This window comes from Apis florea, unplaced genomic scaffold, assembly GCF_048593485.1.
Source record: "Apis florea isolate Af1SG1 unplaced genomic scaffold, ASM4859348v1 contig_1615_pilon, whole genome shotgun sequence".
Taxonomy (NCBI): Eukaryota; Metazoa; Arthropoda; class Insecta; order Hymenoptera; family Apidae; genus Apis; species Apis florea.
In genome coordinates, this window is record NW_028256416.1 from 5244977 (window position 1) to 5272139 (window position 27163).

Sequence of the window (27163 nt, forward strand, 5' to 3'; positions counted from 1 at the left end):
TGAGCTTAACATTTGGCTCTAGATTAAATATGTTTAAATGTGAATAATAAGAAAGAGGGAGCGATAAGATCGCGTGTATATGATCATATTGTTTTTGTAAAAAAAGAAGATTTGTAGTAAAATTTGGGCAGTGTTTATTTTATTCGTAGACAACATGAACGAATAATACAATAAACCATGGTGTTGAGAAACGTTAATAAATAGAACTCCGTGAACGATGATACGTACTGTGAGAAAAAAAATAATCAGGCAATAGATATCGAATAATTGTTTAGGATACGATGTAAATACTTTTTCACATCTTTTTTTTGTTATCTTTTTTCGTAATTTTATTTGGCTTTTTTCATCGCTTATTTTCGTATCACGCGTTCCATTCGGGGTGATGATCAGTCATCAGTAGGCATGAGCTGCAAAAAAATTGATTAATCAATCAGGTATAAATATTAATCGAAAAATATAACAAAATGAATATTGCTTCGAGAGTTCTAAGTAGAGTTTTTTCTAACCTTTGGAATAATTGTTTTAATAATTCTACAATTCTACAATTTTTAATAATGAATGAATTTTTATCATGTTTTAAAATACAAAAATACAATACAGTATTTTATAGAACTCTCAAAACATAAGATAAGGATATAGGTGTACACATAGTAAGAATTAGAATATCTTTCAACAAAGGAGAGAAAGGAAGTATATCTTTACACGGTAAGAAAAATATTTTCGACACGGATTGTGTTTCCGGTGTCTGTCGATATCTCGTGAGACATCTGAAGCTGCAGTGTTAAATCCGAATATCGTCTGCAAACACAAACTACAGATTTATGAAAAACAGTAATTGTTGTAAAATAAAGAATAAATATTCTTTGTATGATTAATTTATTCCAGAAGTTTCTGTTTGCAGAGCATGCCTCAATCTTCAGTCGATATGTACACAATTGTATATTGCATATTAGTTGAATGAAATGTACATAGAGGAGCAAGTTTCAAATAAAAAAATCCTATTAGAGGGCGTTGTAAATCCAGGCACGTAAGTCACGTATAAAATACAGATGTGTGGTGTTTTTTTTTGTGACAATTCTTCGTTTTTTTTTGTTTTTAATTGGATGATCATTTTAGATTATAAAAAGGTAAGTAGTTTATAATTTTACGATGACATAGTTAGAATCAGATATTTCAGTTTGTTTACTCGAACAATCCAAATGATACGAAATAGAGTAATGATAATCTAAATTTGAAACTAATTTCATTTTTGTCCTGTTATTTGTTACGTTTAGCTGCTAATGTTAATTGATAAATAAATTTCATCGTAGCCAGAAATATATACAGCAGTATGACGTGATCGTTCTTCCTGATTGTTTGTTGATAGAATTAACATATAAGGATAACATGTAAGGTAAGTAAAATACTTGGCCACATTTTAATCTTATCGCTCACTTTGTTTCTTAATATGTGGTACGTTTATTGTACCATGGGCGGGTAAAGTGAAATCGTGGAACTGGCTGCGAATAATAGTAGTATAACGCTCCTGAAATATAACAGATATATTCGAATTGCATATCACTTCTGTTTCTTAGAATATTTTTTTTTCTTTTATTATTGAATTGTATGCAATATTTTTAAATTTTTTTTATTTTATGAATAAAATCTCTTTAATGATCTTTTTATAATAACATTTTTATCAATTTTTGAATTAATTAATATGAATTGTTTGTATAGAAACATCGAATAGATACATATTTCTCACACGAATATCGATCGATCGAAATGCACGTATGGAAAAAATAAATAGCTTCATATCGATATAAAATTTTTTCGAGATAAACAATGTTGCAAAGTCAACAACATTATTATCAGAATTACCAGATTAAAAGTTGCAATATCATCTTTGACAACGTTTATCAAGTATATGTGTAAGTAAATTTTAATTATCTTTAAATTCAATCAACTATCAATTTTTGATTGACAAATATCTATAAGTAATGTTTTTTTAGAACAAATTTTTTTAATATTATTGAATTATTATTGAATGGAAAAAAATATTGAATCTTAAATGCTAATATAATTATCGTGATATTTGAACACCGATTATCCAAGTACGTGTTACCTTTACCTTTATCATAATGTTATTATTATAAAAAAATAGATTATTGATCTGAATTTTTTTTAAAATAATAATACATAATATGCTTTTTTAAAAGTAAGACTTATATTCTGATAAATTTCATACTTTTATCTTTTATTAAAAATTCAAAAAATTTAATTTAATTTTTAGTTCATAATATTTTGTCAACATTCAATCGTCTTATGTAAAATTTGTATTAAGTAGCCATTGTTTAATATAGTGATTTTATCTCAGATTTTAATGAGTTTCTAATAATAAATCTTTTATGCAATGTTGATTGTTCGATTCACAGAGTTGAATAATAGGATTTTAATAGAGTGTGATGCCAACACGTGAATTAATCGACTACCAAGAGGAAGGAGTATATTTGGCTTGAAGCCGGAAGTTCGCGTTTGGCACGGATTACTGCGAATTTCGCAGATAATTCGTAGAAGCAACAATACATATATTTGAGCCAAATAGTAAACAATTGATCAAATAACGCCAAGCATAATTTAAATTCATAATATTATGTAATTGAACACTCGATCGAACATTCGTGAAAAGAAATTTGCTTAAAATGATCGTAAAATTTTATAAATAATTAAATGCTGGCATATCGATAACAATATTCTTTTATCGTGAAAGAATATAATAACATACGAAATTTTTTAAACAATTGTTTTATGCATTATTTTCCGCTTTTTATTTTGTTGATTTGTATCATGTTTCAAGATGAATTTAGAACAAATTTATGAATGTGAAAAACGAGATGGTAACTGTCCAGAAATTTTTGAACAGTCTTATGTATTTAGATATTTATATTTTCGTTGATATTTTGCAATAGAAGTTTGCAAAATTTTTGAATTTGTAAGTTTTACGCATAAGTTTTGCTCTGCAATTTATTAAATCATGCTGATTGTAGTTTTCAGATGAATTATGTGATGGTATGTAATTTATTCTAGAGAAATCAATGATTTAATTTTTGATTTTTTTTAAGCAAAAAAAATTAATTTTTAACAATTAAAAATAATAAAAAAAATAATGAAAAAAGAAAATAAAAATATACTCATATAATTTCTAAGAATTATAATTATTATTTTAAATTTGTTTTTAATCTTTTCTCATTCTTTATCTGAGAAAATTGACTTATTTGAAAAAATAAATGTTTTTATGAAACTATTACTTATTTCATTTTAAAAAAATTAAATAGTTATTACAAATCAATTAATCTTATATCATTGTTTCCATTTATATTTTCTCTGAATATATAAACATCTATAATTGATTTATCACATACACAATAGTATATTTCAAAAGAAAGTAGATACTTCAAAAGAACAATACACTCTAACCATACTTTAACCGTACTATTAAACAAAGATAAGTCTAAAATTATTTTTTCAGACAAAGAATTATCTTTTATTCATTAAAGTATCTCTAATAACAAGATAAAATGGATACGTACCGAAAGGCCTGATGGGATGTCGGCTCCACAAATAGCTACGTTTAACAGGACTTAGATAACTATCTCTCAGATAGAACGGAGTGGATTTCGCAGCATAACTTGGAATATAAGGAGCATAACTGGGATACCACCATGGGTCTCTAGTGAAAGCGCTCATCGGTGCCATTACTGATGGCTCAAGGAGGTCGAACAATGGTTTCTTGCGTAACAACGAAGGAAACGATGGTAAATAATCGTAATCGGTTACCAAGTTACCTAAAATTAAAAGTAATCTTCATTTACAGGTTTTTATTCATCTTCTTAATATTGGACAATACGATAATTATAACATCTTGTTATGGAATTTGAGATTTTAATGAATCATATTAAAAAATACAAGATAAATAATTTAAGATTTCTTAATAATTTAATGGAATGTTATTATAAATTTCATAATTATATTCTGAATTTTGAGATGTGAATAAGAAATTATAAATATTATATTTAAACAATAGATTAATATTTATATTTAAGAATGGTGAAAATATTTGATGTTTAAAAAGAAAAAGATTCATAAAATGTAAAGTAAAATAATGAATAAACAAATTCTAAAAAATGAGATTAAATTCTAGTAAATAAGAAAAAGAAATTGTTTAATTTAGATGACTGAAAATATTCCACAGTTTCATCAGCAAATGAAATAGTATAAAAAGATATTTCTATTTATATAAAAAACAAATAACTCTTTGATCAGTGTACAGAAACATTTCATTATATCAGCATAATAACTTCTTCCAATATTATGATTCTATTAAAATCCAAACCATCTATAAATTTTCATGTTCACATTAACAATCTTCACATAATCTTCAACATTTTATCACAAAGAGATAGCACAGCAGAAGTTCTTCAATTTTCTTCCTTATTTTTTTCCACTATTCTATTCACACTTGTTATTAAATCTATTTCACTGATATTCTTAGTAAGTCATGTGTGAAGATCCAATGTTTGTGATGAAAACTTCTACATCAAGTCAAACCTCATACGGAAAGTTAAAGCAACGAGTGGTACTCACCGTGGATATCGAACAATCGTTTCGTACTGAGAGGAGGGCTAATATGCCGAGCCAGCAAAGGCGATTTGCTTGGATACAGCTTGTCAATGTCTGCCAAGCGGTTCAGATGATCAGCCCAAGCTTGCTCAGGGTCGAATGGTTTCGCTGTATTGTGATATTCATGGCAATGAAACAAAAATTCGCTCGTGGCAATCATGCATTCCTGTCTATCTTACCCTTCTGAACTTTTTGATGTTGGCTCGAAATAATTGGATATTCATCGCAATTATTCTAGTAAGTTCTTTTGTCAGCAATATTTTGGATATACATGTTATTTATTATTAGATTTAGAAAATTATTTATATTTCTAGATATAATAGAATAATAGAATAAAAATCCTAAAAAATGCAACAATTTTGAAATCTATTTTAGAGTTCTCGTATATGAGTATATTTGTACTGAATTTTTTATATTTTGTAAATTTTTTTTCTTGATTTTATTTGAACATTTTTTAATAAGTTCGATAGGGTTTGACCTATACAGGAACGCAATCGACAGATTTATGCAACATCGAGAATTCAATAGTTTGTCAAGAATTACGTGATTTGCAATGCACGATTGTTATATTGAAATATTGATTTGTAATTGAAGATAAGACTAATTTCTCGACATTACATGCTTAAACAAATGAAGGTAAGAAGAGAAGACAAGAGAATTTTATCTTATAAAAAAATTTCTTGATAAATCATAATTAATAAATAATCTATTTATATCTTATATGTTATAGATATGTTTAAAAAATTTTATTTCAATTTGATTTATCAACGAATTAATTAAAAATACTCTTATGATCTCAGTATATAAAATATAAGTAAAAAATCGAATCAAATTTATTATAAATCGGATTCAATTTTTTTTTATGGACTTGTCTTCGAGTAAAAAAAGAAATACAATTTTTAAAATACTTTAAATACTTATAATATTTTTAATAAAATTTTTTTCATATAATAGAATGACTTGAAATCTTGGAACAAGAGAGAACAAGATGATCATTTGTTTACTCGAAGAAGAACTTATATTCCATCGAGAAGGACTGATGATATTTTAGAAAAAAAAAAAAAAAAAAAAAATTACAAATTCGCATTAAAAAAAACATGTTACTAAACTATAGAGAGACTTGAGATTCATCTTTTTTAATTGTCTTTCTTCGATGAATCGTTCTGTGTCAATTATCATGTACTACAATCTACATGTGATCTTAACACCTAATATGAAAACCGTGCGTATAATCGGTTTATTTTTATTTCGCGAATTTGGCCGAAATGTATCCAATTATTATTATTCATTTGCGCTTCATTTTCTCTGTTTTAGTATTTTAGCTTGAAGCATTTATATAACGTAAAAAAAAGATGTTTTTATCATTAGTAGCAATATTTATATTAAGCTAGCATGCAATATTGTGAGTAGTTTTAATAAAAGATATAGAATGTTTTAGAGAGAGAGAGTATAATAAAATTTGATATAATTTTATTATAAGTAAAAAATAGTAAAAAGATAAAAGATAATCATATAACATTTTTTATCCAAACAATTTATTTTAAAGTATTCTGCTCTCTAAAACATTTCATTCAAGTAAAAGAATAATAAGTTGTTAATAAGTTCTGTTAAATCGTGTTCAATTGTAATCCGATAGAAACCAGTTAAGTAAGAGTATAAAGTGCGAATTACAAGGATTTATCCTCGTTTATAAGTATTTCATTTTTTCAAGCCGTGCATGTTTCCACTCTATCTGCAAGCTATAGATATATATATATAATGTATAATGAAGCCCATCGAAGCTCACGATTCTTTCCTTCTAAAAGAGAAAAACGAAACATTCGAGACGCTCTCACAAAAATGAAATATAACACGACGCCACGTAACGTATAAAAAAGTATACTAACCTGGTGAGGTTGAAAAATACCGCCTCAAAAAATCACATCATCCTCTCCGTTATATAATAAAAGTAGAGAGATAAAAAGTATGATAATTTCCAAAAATGTTTTTCCTTTTTTTTTTTTATATTGCTTGTAGATCGCTTAATGAATTTCAATATTTAGAAACTCGCCCCAAAACGTTATTTCTGCTATCGTTAGGAAGTCGTGGCTATCATCGAGATTGAACGAAATACAGATCAATTTTTTTTTACAATCTATCACCAATTTATTTTTATGACTTTATTAATTTGTCAAATTACTTTAATTTAGTTAATTTATGAGATACTATTTAGACACTATCGAAGGAAAGAATTATAATTATATTATGTCATTTTACTGTGGATATTTGCATAAAAAATTTTAATATGTAAAGTGCATTAAATGGAAAATTTTTATTTAAAATAAAATAAATGCACACAATATAAGTTTGCACAATATCCACAATTTAATTATCGTACATAAGCTGATACAACGGAAAGGCTAAAGGGATTGGAATAAGAGAAAAAAAAGACATGCCATTTCCTGAAAAAGATAGAAATTTTTGGATCTAGCTGATTATCACTTGTTAGTCGGAGAAACAGAATACTTTACGCGTGCGTAATAAAGCGTTTATTAATTAGAGTGTTTGTGTCAATTGTTCCTCATCGTTTTTTCATCTCCTATATTCAATTCTTTTCTATTTTATTTTTATTTATATTAATTTATATAGAAAGATAAAAATCGAATAATTGAATAATAAGTGGAGATAAGTGACGATGTTGGATTCAATAAATCAGTAATCAAAAACGCGAAAGCGTCGAGAGAAAATTTCCAGCTTTTTCAAGTTTGGCGGCCATATTGAATTTTCTTTTATTCATTCTCTTTGTTTTCTTTTCTCTTCTGCTCTAAATCTCATGACTATCTTCTCTTTCATAAATTCAATCCTTTGCTATAATTATGTTCGAATCGCTGCTGTATTGTTTTTTTTTTATTTTCTTTTACGATTATCTATATCAAATCAATTTTTTATTATCATTATTTCTTTTTTACACATATCTCGTTCTTTTCCAGATTATTGAGGACGCTTGTTACGTGTAATCAAACTGCGACCTCCACCTCAGCTGCAATAATTAATGTCTTCTAAATATTATTTATCATCATGGACAAAAAACAGAAAAATGAAAAGTCCTTTACACCAAAAAACGAAAAATCAAAAATGATCTGAAACGCAAGCGAAACGCAACGAAAAATATTGTTGCATTCCAATATAAACTCGTCCGTGAATAATTTGAATAACCATCTTAAAAAATATTATCAAAAATGGTAAGAAAAATAAATTTTTTCAAGAAATTTTGTTGAAAAAGGAAAAAATATCTGTTCAAAATAAAAAAATATAGTTTATTTATTAATTTAGCAAAATTATAGTATTCAAAATAGAAAAATTATTTTCAATATCTTCCTCAAGTCACTTCATTTTATTAAAAATTTCATATATATATATACAGTGTACAGCAGCTTTCTTGTGCTTGTTACAAGCAATTCGTAAGTAGTATTTAATTCGTTGTATTGGCCATTGTTTCGAGATGGCTTTGATCGTATTTCCTTTTTTCAGGCTCTTGTTGAATGAACCGTGGAAAATTGTGATATTCTCTCGACGACCGTCTAAATACATCGATGAAGAGAAATCCAAGCACTATATAAGCACTAGATGCACGTGAAATCATTGCTTTCGTTGGTGATGAAGGAAATGTGTTAATACCGTGGTATGAGTAAGTGCGCTGAGTATGATTTGAACTAATTACTGTATATTACTGAGTTTGATTTTTATGTGTCTTTTGCATGTATTGTACAATACAAACCAAAAGATATGAAATTAGATAGCTTAAGCGGTTTATAGTCTTGATAATGATATATATATATACACTATATTCTAATTAAATGATTATGATGAGTGAAAAATCATTTTATAATAGAATTCTTTATGAAAAAATTTATGGAATTTAAATCGAGAAAATTAGTATGATTTTATACTTTTGGTTGATAATGTACCATTCAAAATGAATCATTAGTTCAATCATTTGAAAATACTAATCTAAAATTCTAAGATATGACTTTATGCAACATTAAGAAAAATATCAAGAATTAGAATGGATTAATTAAAGATGGGTAAATTAGCATCGCGCAAAATGTCAGTATCCTTCCTTCGTATGCAATGACGAAGTCGTATTTGGGTAGTAAGCGTGTTTCGTTGTTTAATTTCTCTAGTCTGCCAGTGTCGTGCAATTTGTTGTCGTCTAAGGTCGCTCATATCGACGAGATTATTGAGATAAGGCCATTTGTTGGGTCTAGTGCCTGGAAAGAAATTAGAATCAGAGCTGCATGCGATTCGTTTATATTCCATTAGAGAACAGTAGCTTAGCTGGAGATGTTTTCATTCAACTGGACAACGAAGTGGGAAGACAGAAAACGTGGATGATGATGATGATAATAGTGTGATCGATGATCGATGAACGATGATCCACGATGCCTGGCCACATTTCTGTCTGTCTTCTGATCGTAGATTGTCGGCATTTCCATCCATCGATATTTCCATGTTGATGACGTCAACATGAGATACATCCACCGATGTTTAACGTATCATTGTGATTGATCGTATTAATTATATTAATTTAATTATTAATTCACTGTTGAATGTTGCCTCTATAAAGACTTTCAATCACTTAGTACGAGCGTCGACACTTGTTACGTTTAATCTATTTAAATGTTTTAATTGTCATTTAGATTTATGATTTTTAGAAACAGAGATGGGCATTATCTTGAGCAGCTATTTACAATTTTTAATTTTCTATTGTTATTGTCATCGAAATTTATATAAATTATTTATTGTCTGACAAAAATTAATTAATTAATCAAGGCTATTAGGAATTAAATTCAATTATATTATTTTCTGTTATTATTTTACATATAAAATCACAAATAATTTTTTAAAAATTTGTAATTTATTATTGTTTTAAGTTATATCATATTATTAAATTTATATATTTTATTTTGTTTCAGTCATAATTGTATAGATGCAAAATATCACATTATGTGAAAGATATGCACGTTAGTATCCAATTATATTATTTATAATGGAAGAAGCAACCTTGAGCAGTTAATTGATTTTCGACAGACTATAGCACATCAATTCATCATATCTGCTGCTAAGTTATTTTCTATAAATTATGTTACTTTTTAAAATTGCTTATTCACGTTATAAGACAACATATGCTGTATTTAGTCTGTATGAAGATCTGTAGCACAGTTACATAATCAATTTAATGATACAGAAACTATACTAGTCTCAAATTAACAAATGATTATTGATGAGATATTATTTACGTTCAAATAGTTTCTAATAAACTTCTTTATTATCATGATCGAGTTAATCGTTAATGGGTTACTAAAACTATTTCCCATCTTTGATGTATATTAATTTAAACTAACTAATAAATACTAGTGGAGTGTTGATCATCAGTGGATGTCAAATGCTCCGTTCCTTTTTTTGTCAATTGAATCTTATTTTTCATTTGAAAAAAGGAAAATCATAATTATCGTATTATTTCAAAAAAAAAGAAAAAAACAAAAATGAATTATCCAGTTTAACGAATTATATAATCGCGAGGCAGACAAGTTTTGGGGCACATTTTAAATATAATTATATATATTTATACGTATGTATAGATGCATATTTTTATATAGCGATATAAGTATAATAACTTAGATACAAAGTGCACGGAGTAAAGTAAATTAGTATTACACATATCATGACATGGTTTCGTGTATGTGAAGAGGTATCGAGACACGGATTATAGATAAATTATTGAATTTGAGATAAAATAACATGATCCAAAAATACGTATATGTCCGAGAGTGCATACGCATTTTACATATTGAATAGGGATGACACATAATACAAAAGTTTTTTTCAAAAGGTGGGGGTAAAACATCCCATATATTTTACATTTTCTTCTTCCTTTTTACTCATTTTCACTTTTTTCCTTTCTTTTTTAGTCACGATTGAGGTGCAGGCAAAGGTGGAGGGCTTTTCTAAGGATACGAGACGGATCCTCCAAGATGGCGTTTTTGGCTTCTGAGAAAGACTTTGAGGAGGGAAAATTCGCAAATTCTGGAATATTTACACCTCCGACAAAAATGTCTTTGTCCATCGCCTTTCTTCTTTTTTTATTTATTATTAATTGTTTGAACTTTGCTCTAAATTATTCATTTATTCAATAGGTAGAAGCCAAAAACACCTGGTTACAAATTAATGAGAAGAACTTAAATTATTAACTAGGAAGAAAACCCCGAGAACGAGCAGTTATATTAATTGGATTCAATGGTACAGCGACGATGATGCTTTCGTTCCACATTCTCATGCGTTTATTTCGTTCATTCTCTTTTTCGTTCTCACTCAGGTCTTTTTTGTTTTCGTTATTTTTTTTTTTTTTTTTTGCTTTACTTTTGGTTGTACTTATTCTCTTCTCTCTCGTTCGTAGACGTTCGAGATGTGTGTGTAGTACAAGAATGTTTTAAGCTTTCCAAACTTTTCGTTTCGTTTCGCGTTTTACTTTTTCGATTCTTTCTCTTTGTTTTTTTTTTTTTATGATTTTTATATATAATTTTTTGTTTTTACGACGTCGTTCACTCTCTTTGGACTTTTGCTCAGAGTTCTTTAGTACGTACCAGGGATGAAGCGTTCTACAGGTTTGTATTGATGCGGGTAGATCTGCCTCGGTGAGTAACCGTAGATCTCACGGTGAACAGGCAGGTACCTTGAAAGAGTAACATTCATTTTATTAGAAAAAATATTTGAAAAATATAATTTACCTGTAGCATATTATTGCCCTAGAAATATTAATCGACTTGATACATTTTTAATTTAGTTGTAATTTATGATGTAATTATATTACTTTATATAAAGTTATAAAGTTTTCATTAAAAGATTCTTAAGTATTGATTTTTATGTAGTCTCAGTAAGAAATTTCTAAAATAATCTTACCTGTATCCAGGAACGTTGATGCGATCAGCTGCGTGGATGGGATTTTCAAAGATAGATTTTCCAAATGGCCACGAGGTGGAATGCAGCTCAGGGTAATCCGAGCGGAAAATACTGCGGGGTCTGTGCGTGTGCTCAGGGGCTCTGATATCATCGGTACCTGTCATTATCAATAATTTTTATCATGAATTTCTTCAAGGTTATATATTCTTACATCTTTTTTACATTTTAATATTACAATAATTATGAAATATAATAATAATACAATATAATAATGATAATATGAACATATATCAATAGATCTGGAAGATTTGGAAGCACATGAACATAAGTTATAAAAGAAATTGAACAATTTAAAAAGAATTCAAATTAAAAAGAAATGAAATGAAAAAAGTTTGATTTAAAATCATTTAATTTTTGTTAACAAACAATGGATTACCTTTTAAGGCTCGAACATAACTTTGCCAGAATCTGGCTTTCCTTGTGATAGGCTCGTTGCGCCCAATCATGTCGAGATTGCTTCTAAAGCGCGCGTCCATTTTGCCGCTCTACTGAACTGCTAAACCACTCGTTTACTAAAAAACGAATTATAAATTATAATAATTTTTTTTTTTTAATATTTGTGAGTAACTCTGTTTCTTTTTTTCTTCTCTTTCAATATGTTAAACTATTTTTCCGCCTAATGTACTTATATATTTTATATCAAGAAGATAAATAATTTTGATTTAAATTTAATGTAGGAATTGCTCTTTATTGGCATAAATTATTTATATTAGTAATAAATATAAATTTTAAAATTATCAAAAGATATTAATAAAAAATGTTAATTATTAAATAAATCTTTTGTTAGTTATATATATATATGGAAAACTTAAAATTTTTATATTAAAATTAGATATTTTGATTAGTATTTAATAAATTCAAATATGATAATGTCACAGTTTTAGGCTTGTAATACTAGCAGACATTGAATGCGCTAAAAATAAGGAACTTATGGATGATAATTTGCAAAGATGCTTGTTGGCATCTTGTCGTTTTCTAAGTATAGTACATGCATTTTTCGTGGTCGATTTCTTCATCATTCTTGTTAAACATGATATCATAATTATGTATCTTTACAATTACTATTTAAAACTTGAATAAAAATAAATTCCATTCAACATCAAATTATAGTCATATAAAGACTAACATTATATTGGTGTTATATTAGATTTTGTATTTAATGAAATTATATTTAAAATATTTTTATATATGTATGTAAAATTAATTATACTTTCAAATTTTAATTATTATAACATCAATCAATATTTATATTTTTTACAATTAAAAAAAAATGTAATACATATGTAAATTTAAATATCAGTAAAATATTTCATTAAATAAAATGCGGAAGCGATAATCATGTAAAAACTTGATTGTTCCGTTTTCGAATAGCGAACGGTATTACGTGTATTACGATTGGTTGCGGCATTGCTTGGATCAGCCAATCGAGGACTGCGACACAAACAGGAGCATCGCCTTTTCTTTTTGTTGACGCAATGGTGCCGCTAAATTTAGTAACGCGCGTACTTCATACTCGGCCTGGATCATTCGAACGCTTTCGCACGTATTCCTATTTCATTCTCGGCAAGAGCGATCGAAGGTCATCGGAAATAAATTTGGAATACGTGATCTAAATCCTCGTCCATTAATGCTTGTTTCTGGCGACCGAATTAATTTCTTCGTAATTGCATAGTTTGGTTAGTCACTGAACGTATTTCTATAATAATAATTGAATTGATCATTGGAAGTTAATGACTGCTGATATATTATACAAGTTGCTATTAAGAATTATGATTAAATATTATAAGAAACAAAATAATTATATATTTGATAAATTTTCAAATTTATAGAAATATTCAAAAAAACAAGACAAATGTATATAATTATATAAAAATGTAAAACTTCTTAAAATATACAATTATTTTATAATATTGTATATTTTATAATATTGAATATTATAAATATTATTAGCAAAAAATACTTTATATTCAGATTTTTTTTTTAAAATTTAGAATATTTGGCGCGATTTTTGTTATAGTATAATTGCTGCCAACCTTAAATTTTAACTCCATATTTAATAAAGAAAATTATTATAAAAAATCGAAAATTTACTATCTAATTTTTAATAATCAATATGATTTCTTTTTAATATCGAAAATAAGAATAATATAACATATATTAATATTTAATAGTAATTTTTTTCCATTTAAAAAATTTGATATGTTACTAATACGAATGTTCGTTTTTTAAATATTGGTACACCTGAATTTGAAATGGTTGCTTAAGCGTTCGGTTGAAAAAGTGAAGTGCGTTCGTTACAATGTGTGTTAATTAAATTTTTAATAATTAAGTGAAACAAATTGTGCATAAAATGATTTATATCCATTAAAAGGTTAGTTGATATATTCATAGATATATTTATAGATATATTTATAGTAAAATTACAAAGAAAATTTTATAATTTGTAATGTAGCTACTTTTGATCGAAGATTTGAATATTTAGTTTCGATATAAATATGTTACATATGATATATTATTAAATATCTTTAAGTTCTTAATTATAAAGCATTTTTTTATGATTATTGATTAAAATATTATTCGAAACAAAAAAAATATTAATATACATGAACGCATATTCATTTTTATATTTTAATAAAATTATATTTTAATAAATGTTAATAATTAATAATAATTGCATTGCAAATAATCAGTAAATATGTTTTATGACAAGAAGTTTTTTTACCATATAATTAAAAAAAATAACCTAATTATTTTTTTTCTCAATTTCAATCTTAAGATAAAATAGAACAATAACTAGTATTCTATTACACTAACAGGTGTCTCTGGGAGTTACATTGATGGAATCACTCTTCCAGTATCCAGGATTTTATCAGAAACAAGTACGTGCAATTTTCATTTTTTATACATTATTATCAAATACAAATTTAAAGTTATTAAATACTTTAAATTCTTATTTATAACAAATTTCAAATTATTTTACTGAACATGGTATCATACGATAAAATCTATTATATTATTCATATACATATATGTAGAATTATACATATTCAATAATGAATACTTCTACCATAAATTTACTTTCAAGAAATAATAATAGTATAAAAATTAATGATATAAAGATTCATACCATTCTATTGTAATAATTAAATAATAATATTGATTTTTATATAGTAATAACAAAACTGGTCATAAGATTGACAAAGATAACCAACAAATTGTCAATAATCAATTTTAATTCATAGTCTAACGTTATAATAAAATCAATAATGCATTTAATCGTTAATCTTGCATTAATTTGTACATTTTGATAAAATTAATGATCCAAAGATTGATCAAAATTTATGGATCCTTATAACCGGTACTATATATACACATCATCCACGCGTGTTCGTGATTAGAGGGAAAAGGGAAAATAAGAAAAAGCTAGATGATCGTAGCCGCAGTACGATGCTTTGTGACGTAAGAGTCCCGGATTCGCGGTCGCTATATTTAGGATGCCCGGGCCCCGGTCCGTTTTTAGTCGGAAACAGGTGGACATCCAAGCTGTTCGAAGACAGCATAGCCGACGAGTCTGACTTTGACCGATTTTCACGAACCCTCCATTGGAATGGGCTCCTTTATGCCCGCGGCGACGATAATGACCCATTAAACAGCACGCGGTTACCCTTGAGTCCATGGGATTCCATGCGGGATCCAAAAGATCGGTTTGATCGAATTTGTTTGTTGTTTGACGGGATATAGTTGATTCAGAAGATATTTGATAGTTTGGAAATTTTTATGCGATTTCGAATTATTTTTAAGATAACGATATTCTTCCATCTTAAGCATAAAACTAATTCCTCTCAGAACTTCTTCAAATCTTGTCTATTTCTTATTATCTATTAAAGTTTCTCTTATTTTTCGTTTTTTTTTTTTTTTTAACGAGAAAAGAAATTCGAGAAAGAAAAATTTTGCTCGGATAATCATCAACTTTCCTACGAAGAATTAAATAAAATTCACTGAAAAATTCATCAAAATTGATCAAATTCGATTTTTTTCTTGCGAGTAGCTCGAATTAATTCGTTATTTTTTTACTCTTTATTCTTCGAACAAGATTTATCCGACACTGGGTGGGCACGTGTGTAATCTAGATGACTGCCAAAAATAGCCACGGTGCGGTCAAGCAAATAATCCGGGGCGTAGGTCCAAAAATTGAAAATACGTGGCCGGTGTGACTTTTCATTTGCTGGCTTGGAACCGCGTTATGTTCACACCCAGCTGAGTTCCACTTCCGTGCGTCATCGCGTATGCGTTATACGTTAAATGGCGGCCGTTGGGAATTGAATAACACGAGACGTTTGCCAGACTGCCGGCCAGACACGTGGATGAATCTCGATGACAGCTGATAGCGTTAGGTGCCCCCGACACCTGTTACCTGTTGTTTCATTGTCGCCTGCCAGCTCGATCAATCAGAATAAAATTGAACAATTGTTCAAGGCTTGGCTTTGATCTGCGGATTCTTTGGATAAGTCGATCGCTAAGTTCGAACGCGATTGATTGGGAATGTTTCGTATTTCGGGTTGGGTTTAGAGAGACTAATTTTGTTTGGAGGTTTTATTTTAAATATAGAATTCAGTTGATCGGCATTAAAATTGTAAATTTAAAATCGGAAGGGATGAAGTGATCGTAAAAATGATAATTTAAAGATTGTATAAATTATTTAAACGAGACATTGCGCCTTAAAAATATCAATCTTTTATCGAATGAATGTTTTACCATTTAATCTTAAGTTTTGCGAATAATTGTATTGGTTATGAAAATGTCAATGGATACTAAGATGTTAATTATTGGAAAATGAAAAGTTACATATTTTTCTGACTGAAATAAGAAATAGAAGAAAAAAATTTTTTGATTTATAGATTTTTAATATTTTATATTATCTATTTCATTTTCGTGTTAAAAGAAATTTGTTAAAGAACGAATTTTCCAAACAAGTTTCTTCTTCTGTGATTTCGCGTGACTCGTTAAAAGGTGCACGAGAATGTATCAGGGTCTGAGGAAACTTTAGCACGTCGGCCTTCAATGTTGAAACTTTAACTATTAAGCGGAGACAGTCAGCTTGACACGTTGCGGTGAAACGTGAGAAGCGGTTTCTCCCAGAAAATATTAAACGTCTGGTTACATCAAAAGTTTCGTTTGACGTTGCTCGAGTAGACGCTCAGAGAACAGGAACTTTTTAGAAATCAATAACGTTAACATATATTATTATAACTTTGGCTATTCATAGTAAAGTTTGTCACTTATTTGAATTTTTATTTGAATAATTTCTAATTTGCGTAATATTTAGAAAGTAGATGTAATCTAGTAAGGAAGTTTGGACAACCAATAGACAGACACTCGAAATATCGTACCAAATGTAATATCTAAAATAGTCAGAAATGCAAGTCGAATTCTTGAGTAGAAATAGTCACAAATGTAAGGCAAGGTCAAGTAGATTACTGATTATTTATAAATTTTCAATCTACCTATAAATAAGTAATAAATGTTTTATATTTTTTTTCTTTCAAAACAAACAAAAGAAATCACATTTAAAAAAAAAAAAAATAAACTGAATTTCACGTGAAAGCAATACTGAATCTACTTATTACGTAATTGATATATTTAAAAATATTCAAATTAAAAGATCAAAAGTTAAAAAGTTGAAAAATTAAGTTTTTTTTTTATTCAAATTATATACTATTTTTTTTAAATAACAAATATTTATTATATCTCACTAATATTAAATTCCATTTGTTCAAAATTTAAACTCCAATATTTTTAATTATAATTAGATCATTATAGTTTTAAAGAATTTATCAGAATTTAAATCTCGGCAAATATGAGACAATAACGAGATTGAAATGTTAATGACAGTCGTCTATGATTGTTTTGATTCAAAATTTTGTCACTAGACTAGAAAGTTGCTTTTTTGCGGCGTTATATTTAGCCGAATTGGCCGAAAGTAGTGACGCCTTAATTCGGTCAGACGCGTAGTTTAGCTTGTCAAACGGCGCGAGGCGCCTCTTGGCACTTGTGACGTGTTCTACGATATTAAGAGAATGAGCAATCTGGAGCGTGTCATTTTGATCGTTTGTAATTTTATATTCGTCTTCTTAAAATTTAGATTTCATGAAAATCATGCACGATTTCTTTTTCAATCTCAACATTTAGAAAATTTCCAATAAAACAGTATAAATGAAAAATAATTTCTGTAAAATATTCAACGATTTCCTTAACAATTATTTTCTAAATATATCCTAATTTTATAATTCGCAAAATTTCTATTAATTTACATTGAGAATAAATTTTATTAAATCCAATAGTTCCAAATCCAATAATTTTATTATATATTCAATTATCTTCTCAAAAGTGTCATTATCAGAAATATATCAAAGATTTATTAATTTTTGATGGCATATGAGGAACAGATGAAAAGTAGATCAGCCAACCATATTCGGTTAACAGAAAATGTTTCGGGTGGGGAAAAAATTATAGAAGTAGAATTATAATATGCTACATAATTTAAAAAATATAAATCACATAAATATATACGTGTAAAAAAAAAGTATTTCGCGTTTAAACCGCAGAAAGGGAGCGGCTATAACAGACACGTCGGACTTGGCGGCATCCCGTGGATATTTTTATCTCGACAGGCATGCCGCGTAGCGTTACGTAACTGCCAAACAAATCGCTGCCAATTATTATAAACAATTCGCTCGGTTGTGTGATTGGCACACACGTACACACACGCGTACCAACCCATCGTGTATCTTCACTAAGTTTGTACTATCTTTCGAGAAGCACGCGGTAAGGAACGGCTGGTCTGCCTTGAATTGGTATGCGATAGAAGCGAAACCGAGACGCGAGTCGCGCCAACTATTACAAACGCGCTTCCACGAAATTAGAACTTCGATTCGGAACCGTGGTTATGTATTATTCGATCGATCGATCGTTGAACGCACTGAGACGCACTTATATTTTCAAATGTTTTGTATAATTTTACAATAGGTTTATAGGTTATGGTGACCTTTTGACGATAATAACCACTTTTCTGCCTATATTCTATAATGATTATTTGTATTATCTCTTTCTATTTTAGATCTCATTTGATAATGAGATAATATGTTCTGCATTATATGTTATTCAATCGTGCTCAAGAACGGGTGTTATAATGTATCACGCGCAATCGGTAATACTTGTCATGCATGTATTACCATAGTAAAAAACATAGGGCGTAAACAGCGTAAAGGGATATGTTTTTTCTTTTCATAAATGAGACTGAACGATCATTTTTTTATATTTTAAATTAACCCAATTTTTGTTAATTGTAATTACTTTATTAATCGATTAAGTGAAATAATAATGCTTGAATCGTTTTCGTCTCAAAGGATTACTGTAGAGAGATCATCTTCTCACAATTCTTATTCGCATCGTTAGTAACATTAATCCTAATTAATTAGTTCTAAAGAAAAATACACACAAGGATGAAAATCAAACAAAACAAGTAATACAATAGAAAAAAAAAATCTGTCTAGGTTAATGGAAGAGCAAATTCCTACTAAATATACGCAGAGGACAAGCGTAGGTGTAGCCATGTCCAGTCAGGTGTTCTCTTTTCCTTTTTTTTTTTTCCCCCTCTTTTTCACTGGCGCACACATGGAGAACGGAATAATACCGCGAACGTGAATCCTTAATCTTCCCTTTGAAGGAATCGTTCCTCTTGGTATCGTCCGCGATTCAGCCTCAAAGAGCGTTGCACTCACGGTTATCTATCTCTTTCCCGTTTTTTTTTACGCGATGATTTGTTTCTCTTTCTCTCTCTCTTTCTCGAACTAATTGAGTCGTTGCGCGATCCCACGATCAAATCAAAGAAACTTTTCTCGATCGTTCTCGTTTTTTCTTTTTCAACAAGTAAAGAACAGAATAAAAATAGAAAATAGAGAAAAAGAAGAAGAAGAAGAAAAAGAATCAATTGAGCAAAGAAACTGTCGACCGGTTGTTCGGTGGTCGATTGGAAATTAGCCCTTTTACCTAAGTATTTCGGACGACCGTTCGGTTCGAGGATTGGACCTTAGACTGGGCGGCTGCCGCCAAAAATGTGGACTAGTATACCGAGCGTCGGTACGGTGGCGCCGACCTGTCGGCGAGTTTCCGCGACTCGCCACGCGACATTTATGGCACAACCCCCGCCAACGTGACGCGATTGGTCGATCAGCCCGCGCGTATCTTCGTCCTCTTCGCCTGACCACTGCGCCTTTCCTCCACTTGTTTCTACCTCGGTTGGCGTTTCCTCACGGTCGCTTTACGCCCACGCTTTTCTGTTTTTCCTTCCTTCTTTCTTTCTCTCTTTCTTTTTTTTTTTCTTGTAAATATCTGCGTGTCGTTAGGGACGTATTTTTATTGGATATCGAAGAAGCTATATTTTTATTTATTGAAATTTTGAAGATTAGATTAGATTCCTTCTTGATTAAGTTCTTTTTAGATAATTGTAATTCTATAATCATAGATATGTGACAAATCAAAATTCTATTATTTTTTGGTGGAAAAAAATTTCATGCTATAATGTAATTGTTTTATATTAATATAGAATAAATTAATTTCGAAACATTTAAATTATTAAATTTCGAATGAAGTTGCGATATTTGATAATTTGAGACTCGTGAGATTAGAGAAACATAAATGGTGTATCTATACAAGCTTATAGAAATTTATTTTAACGATCTTTAGCTGCTATATTTTCTTACAGACAGGTATTTACCAATACATGCATTAGTGATCGATTATTATTAATGATCATAAGTGAATGACGAGAATTTATGAGAAAATATTTAAATGCATAATTTGCGTGCAATTGAGGTTGTCAGATATCGACGATTCGAGAATACACTTTCATTCAGGAAGTAGTTTGTTCCTGTCATTGTTCCGCGTAATACTTTCAAATTTTAGCACGTGGAGCACATAAAATATTTTCAGATTAATACGTGTTAAGTGTAAAGTAAAAGAACGCACGTGGATCTTGAATCTTCTATTAATATTCGTTGGCGCTAGTATACTTGATTCGTGGTTATTTAAAATAAATTTCAATAGACAATTTTTATGAAGGTTGAAAAATTGCAAAATTATAATTCTTATTCATCTCGGATAGTGTACGTTAAATACATTAGTATTATCTATGATATATGCCATATTAATTAGTATTTAACGATATCTCAGATTACAGTACAAATTAAATATATTAGCATTATCTTAGATAAATGAAAAATTAAAAATTAATAAGTAATGATAATCATATATTAAATATAGTACGTTTAGTGATAATAGAAATTATAGTAGAAAAACATAGTAAGTTTTTTTAACGCAGATATGAAATGTTTTTCCACTAAAAGAATAATATTTATTCATAATAACATTTTGGATAATAAAATAAGATATCCAATATAACACAATTCACATTCCTATCTATCAAAAATAAGATAATTATAGTTCATAAACAATTATATTTGCAACATAGAATCAACATTAATGTTGTATACAAAATAACATTCATAGTAATCGATCATAAGACATTGATTTGCAAATAATCGTCTGAGCATTTGATCGTGAGTCACTATCTAATTAGGCATTATGCGACGTGATAAATCATTAATACTTCATTACTATATTAGGAAAAACTTCTAGCAATCAAATAGCCTATCAGGATGAATCATTAACAAAATATTAATATAAAAAAAAAAGAAAAAAAAGAAAATAATTATTATTAATTAAATATAATTTCATCAAAATGGTACCTACCTCCAGAAGTTAGATACTTTCGTCACTTCTTATTTAATTTACTCTTTCTCGGCAAAAATTCATCAGAATAAATTCATGAAAATAAATATCTTCTTTACCAAATTCTCACCGAAGTATCGAAATCGATAGTTATTTGGTAATAATATTTTGCAACACATCATTCTATAATTTGACAAGTTTCGTATTCCGAGAATTGGCGGATGTTTAGCTATTCTTTATTGCCCTCAAATTAAGCAACCATATTAAACGCACAGTCATATCTAAATGCTGACAAGCGTCAGGCCAAATTGACATTGGCAATATCCGATACTTGAATCCTTGAGATGAGGCCTTCTCCAAGGTTGCATGCGTATATTCGTTACGAAAATGTCATTGCACGTGTACGTAATACGAAATATTCACTTCAGAATACAATTTTCACACACTTTTCACACGATTTTCACAATTTTCCCACGTGTATATTCTCTTGGACAGAAATGCATAATGTTCACGCTTGACATGTTTTTATTCGGTGTTATTGGTTCTCGTTGCTTGCTTGTTGGTTGGTTTCAGATGGATGGCGAATTATTTGAAATGCAAAGTATAGGATGAATCGTTTAAAACATAAAATATCCTTGTACTTTTTAATGGTAATAGGTTAAAAAAAAAAAAAATTAATATTAATTCCAAAGAAAAAAAATGTTTATTTCTCGTGATAATGTATTCCAAAAATTTTTGAAGTAAATTTGTGAAATTAAATAAAGTGAGTTAAGAATTTGAAATTTGTTTAATAATTTATGAAGTGGTCACTCGTGTATCTTTTCGTTTTTTTTTTATTTTTAAGATTTCGTAAATGTTTAGTTTGTTCGATAAATGACACAATGGATCATTCTCATGTTTTATAACGATGATCTCAACTATTCAGTTAAATGCAACAATTATTTTAAGCGAGAGAGAGAGAGAGAGAGAATCTTAAAGGAATTCATTTCGCTAAAATTAAATTACGAGAAGAATAAAAAGAAAAGAAGAAAAATTATAACAAAGACAAATATAGATAAAACAAAAACGATATATAATATAATGAAAATTTAATTTCATAAATTTTGAAAATCAAAATCATTTACTTGGAAAGAAATTTCATTTAAGCACGTTTCGATCTAACTTGCAATTCGAATTCGATGAAAGAATGACAACAACGAGATCGATTACACATCTCATTTTATCTCGTTCTCGATTTTATCCACGACTCTCAAGGAGAGCGAATCTTCTCTTAATCCTGTCTAAAATTAATGGCCCCCCATCATTAAGAATTTATCAAGTCGAAAACGTGACTGATTAATGGATTTAACCTCGACATCGGTGCAAATACATCTGTGTTTAAAAGCATCCGAATGACGTCGGTTGATCTTTAAATCGTACGTCACTGGAAACGAAAATACAATGGCATGATGAACGCGATGACGCGACTGGAGCACATCTTCTCGCCACTTAATATACGAATAATGGAATTTCCTAGTATTGAAAACAACTCTTCTTACACATTTCTTGGACGTATCGTAGTTTCGTTATAAGATGATCCAATTTAAAGAAGATACTCGATTTTTACGATTCTGAAGAAAATTGAACCGGATATTAATTATAATAATATCAGAAAATTACTCAATTTTTATTAAATTAGATGATATTTGCGATTTGAAGTGTTATTCGTTACTTCAGAAATTTTTTTTAATGGATTATTGCAGTAATTTTTAACAAATTTGATAGATTTTTTTTTAAATTTTTATCTAGAAATTTCGAGTATTATTATTACAAGATTCTTTTATTAAATAATAATAATTTTCCAAAAAATTTTTATTTCTTAATTTCTTAATTTTTCAACGTATAAAAAATTCAATTCAATAAATAATCCTTAGATCATGTCACTTTTTGAAGTAAATAACTGCCTTCCATTATTCCTCTAGATAATTATTTAAATTTATTTTATCTGAAAAAAAAAATGAGGAGGAAAGAATATTAAAACACGTTGCACAGAGGCGAGCTGATAGGCAGCTCGTAAGAAGGACGGAAGAAAGGTGATCTTTCAGATTTGGCACTCTTCGGTCATTCGCGACGACCTCCTAGCACGTATATACCGGGTGTTCTAAATGCAACTCTATTTTCGTTCCCTGTACCGTTCGACCCAGCGATACGGATCGGGATATTTATTTTCAATTCGGCCACGGCCAGACTCGAGTGGTGTTGATAGACCCCCATGACGCGTTTTATACAGTCACACTTGAATCGATCCACTATCTCTTTCCAATCTCTCTTTCCATTTCTCGCGCAAAGAAGATTTATTACCCTGTTATTCTATTACGTTATTTAAAAAAAGAAAAAAATCCACCCAATGGTAATATTTATAATAATTATAAATTGAAAAATTATATTAATTTAAATTTGTCTTTATATTTATTTATTTGTCTTTATATTTATTGAATTATTGAGACTAAATGTATAAATCGTGAAATATTTTATAAATATCCATAGAAAAATTATATTGATTTAAATTTCCGTTTTTCGTTAAACGTTTATTTATTTTTTTCTTTTTTTTTTTCTAAAAGAAGATTAATTATATTTCATATTAATTTTATTCTCTCTCCCTCTCTCTCTCTCTCTCCCGATATTTTTGGACGATGACCGTGTTCGAAACTTCCTTCCTTTCTTTTTCACGAGAGGTGCAACAACCTCTAATTAGATCGAAATTAAACGAAGACCGATAAGTTCTGCTGAGCTCATCTCGAAGTAAACTGCAGTAGACATTCTAATCGTAAGTTGCACAAGAGGACGTATATTTCCTGTTGGCACAGTAATAGTATACACTGGTTACACGGTAGTGGAAGAAGGACGATTGCGAAAGTTTCGATTTAGAGAATTGTAACACTACAGTTTGTACACAACGACATTACGTAGTGATCAATTATCAGATTATTAGATTTTTAAAATTCGTTAAGATTTATATTGTATTCGTAAAGAAAATTAAATATTTATATTTATTCGTTCAATAAACAAATATTTATAATTGCTTAATAAAAAAAATGCCAATTGACGTTCGTTTTTATTATCTAAAACAAAATGGAAGATATATATTTTTTTCTTCCGTAGTTTTTATCATTTTATCATATTGCAAAACCGTGATTGCAAAAAATCTTATTGAGAAAAGAAGAAATCTTATTGAAAAAGAGGGTAAAAGATAACAAAGAATAATTGCAAAATTAATTTGAACCATAAAAATAAATCAGTTCAGAATAGATTAAAACTTACAAAAATTTTATTTTAATTTATTTCACGAATTCTAAATTGATTGAATTTTCTTTGAGTTTCTAAATCGATTTTTTTTTAAATCGATCAATAAATACTTTTTCGTGTAGAAAGCAAGCAAACCCATAAACGTTACAGCCTAATTCTCAGCGTTTGACCTAATTTCCAGTTTCAAATTTAGACGTTTCGCAGCACCCACATCCTTGTCATCATGTACAGGGTGAAACATTTTGTTCGATTTGTTTCGAGGCTTCTATTAAAATATTTTCTCCTTTATAATTTTCTCGTTCTTTGAACGAGTTTATTTTTCATATTTTCACGCATTTAAAGTAACTTTCACGTATTTCCATTTTTATTTCTTTATATTACCAATAAGATTTCTGAACTTTATATTAGGTACACAATAGCGATAACAAAGAAGATAAATGAAAGAGCTACGTATATGTATCATAATAATTTTTGATAGAGAAAATGTATCTTATTATGTTTATGATATTTCTAATTAAATAATTAATAGAATATGTAAATTGTAATGAAACTGATAAATAAAAATTTTCATATTTCATTTTTAATTAATCTAATACCAAAATTAACTTTAGATATAACATCATTACATTACATTCATAAATTATCTTTTTCCAACTTTCCAATATAAAGAATCATAATAAATTACGATTCTTATATATATATAAATTCTACAGAATTAAAAAATTAAAGAAACTAATTTAATTATCAAGATTAAATTAAATACTCGCAATATGAAAAGCTCTTTTTGTTTAAAATACTCCTCGATCTCTGTTCAAGATTAGAAGTTAAAAATTGTCAAAAGAAAAGAAAAGAAAAAAAAAAAGAAATACCAGGAAAACGACAAATATCCATTTGCATTCGATGTGGGGAAAATAACGGTTTTCACCTTCGTCGAAGATCAAGGCGCGATGATAAAAGTTAAAAATCGCTTCTAAGGATATAGCGTGGGTGTATTCGAATTGCGAAACACGATGAATGAGACGGTTAGTTAAAATTGTACCTATGACGAAGGTATTCGCATCGTGGAATCTTCGCTCGTGCACCGTGGCATAACAAACATCCGTGCATCGTGACCATACTACGTCTCCGCCAACGCGTCTAATTTTACACGTGCCCCTATCCTGGAATCAATTCCAGTTATGGTAAATGATACAGATATTTCCGGGATGATTTAGTCATCGGTGGATTATTCAAATGTAGTGACGCAAAGTGGAATCAAATTGTATTCTATAACTACGTTGTATTCTATTTCTTTTTGTAAAATGGATGGAGATAGATATTGGATGCTGAAAATTATAGGAAAATAATTTTTTACATTCATCTTTGTTTCAAGTGAAATTACGAAAAATTTGCTAGCTTAGTACGAAATATTTAATAATAATTAATAACAATTCAAGTGTCCAAATCGAATTGACTAATTCTTTTGATAAAAATTAATCCTTTTCTATTTTATAACAATGACTCCTCGTGAAATTGGGGAACGTCGCTTACTTATTACTTATTCGTAAATTTTATTGCATATCGAGAATTCAATATATTATTTCTTCGAAAATTCTATTTTTAACTCGATACATAAAATCTTGTGTGAAGAATTAAATATACTTTTGATCCAGCATCTTTCGATTAAAACTAGAAATTAATGTTACTCTTCATTCGAAAACGGATAACATATACCTCGATACTTATCATCCGTAAGCAATACGTTATATTTAAATGACGCGAATACTTACCAATTCTAGTTTTAATATAGATAGGCATACTTGTTGTTCCCTTTCCAAATAAAAAAAAAAAATAAAATCATTTAATCAAATAATTCTTAGACCTAATTTAGACCTAGAAAAAAAAAGAAAATAAGTTCACGCAATAGATCTTCACTCAATATACCCTGACGATCGAAACACTTGGTATGTCACCCCTTGTATCACCACCGAGACGTTGATTAGTTTCTTCGATCCTCCTGTTCTCCATCCACGCTCGTTCTCCAAAAGGTGGAAAAGGTTTGGTCGGGGGAAGGTCGAAATGGGCGAAAATCAATATAAGGCGCGGCGTTTAGCCCGTAAAGCTCGTCGGAGGACGCTGATCCCCGTCTAAATTGAAACTTATGAGTTTTCCAAGCGGCGAACCCTCGGGGGTTCCTCTTCTTGCCTTCTTGCCCGCCATTCTTCTTCGCCGTTAAGGAGACCTCGTCTCCTTGGTAACTGATACGCCTTATTAGCTGCTCTCCTCACCTTACGAGGCTCAGGAGGATCATGCGCCCACCGCTCACCTCACTTTCTTGCGCAGTAACCTCGTCTTTCGCCCTCTCTGCCATCCCCTCCTCCTCCATCACCCTTTACACGAATCTCCCAACCCTCCTTCAGATTCATTCAAACTCAAACGCCTTTCCTTCTTT

At 29.0% G+C, this 27163-nt stretch overlaps 1 protein-coding gene and 4 long non-coding RNA genes across 11 annotated transcripts in view; 4 read left to right on the forward strand and 1 right to left on the reverse strand.

Moving 5' to 3' along the window:
- Positions 1-110: 110 nt before the first annotated feature.
- Mf (myofilin) lies at positions 111-19736 on the reverse strand. Of its 6 annotated transcripts, none has more exons than XM_012491233.3 (8): positions 19708-19736; positions 12035-12170; positions 11599-11755; positions 11283-11371; positions 4624-4767; positions 3570-3824; positions 1435-1525; positions 111-407 (listed from the first exon to the last, which is right to left on the reverse strand). In XM_012491233.3, exons 2-7 carry the CDS (start codon positions 12132-12134, stop codon positions 1443-1445), a joined length of 828 nt encoding a protein of 275 aa, XP_012346687.1. In that variant the 5' UTR covers positions 12135-12170; positions 19708-19736; the 3' UTR covers positions 111-407; positions 1435-1442. The 6 variants fall into 6 exon arrangements, with proteins under 6 accessions (XP_012346687.1, XP_012346696.1, XP_012346692.1 ...); XM_012491242.3 differs by having other exon boundaries at positions 19352-19736; XM_012491238.3 differs by having other exon boundaries at positions 19236-19736.
- Positions 997-3650, forward strand: LOC147658847 (uncharacterized). Of its 2 annotated transcripts, none has more exons than XR_015290587.1 (4): positions 997-1127; positions 1311-1393; positions 1717-1910; positions 3509-3650. It is a non-coding gene; the product is annotated as an uncharacterized LOC147658847 (long non-coding RNA). The 2 variants fall into 2 exon arrangements; XR_015290590.1 differs by having other exon boundaries at positions 1011-1127; positions 1275-1393.
- On the forward strand, positions 4532-6347 carry LOC116415169 (uncharacterized). Its single transcript, XR_015290593.1, has 3 exons — positions 4532-4896; positions 5122-5295; positions 5614-6347. It is a non-coding gene; the product is annotated as an uncharacterized LOC116415169 (long non-coding RNA).
- On the forward strand, positions 11609-11988 carry LOC147658848 (uncharacterized). Its single transcript, XR_015290599.1, has 2 exons — positions 11609-11794; positions 11896-11988. It is a non-coding gene; the product is annotated as an uncharacterized LOC147658848 (long non-coding RNA).
- LOC147658849 (uncharacterized) overlaps positions 13119-27163 on the forward strand; it is a 161846-nt gene continuing 147801 nt past the window's right edge. The window contains exons 1-2 of the long non-coding RNA XR_015290597.1: positions 13119-14029; positions 14475-14537. This is a non-coding gene — a long non-coding RNA (uncharacterized LOC147658849). The remainder of the gene's footprint in view (positions 14030-14474; positions 14538-27163) is intronic.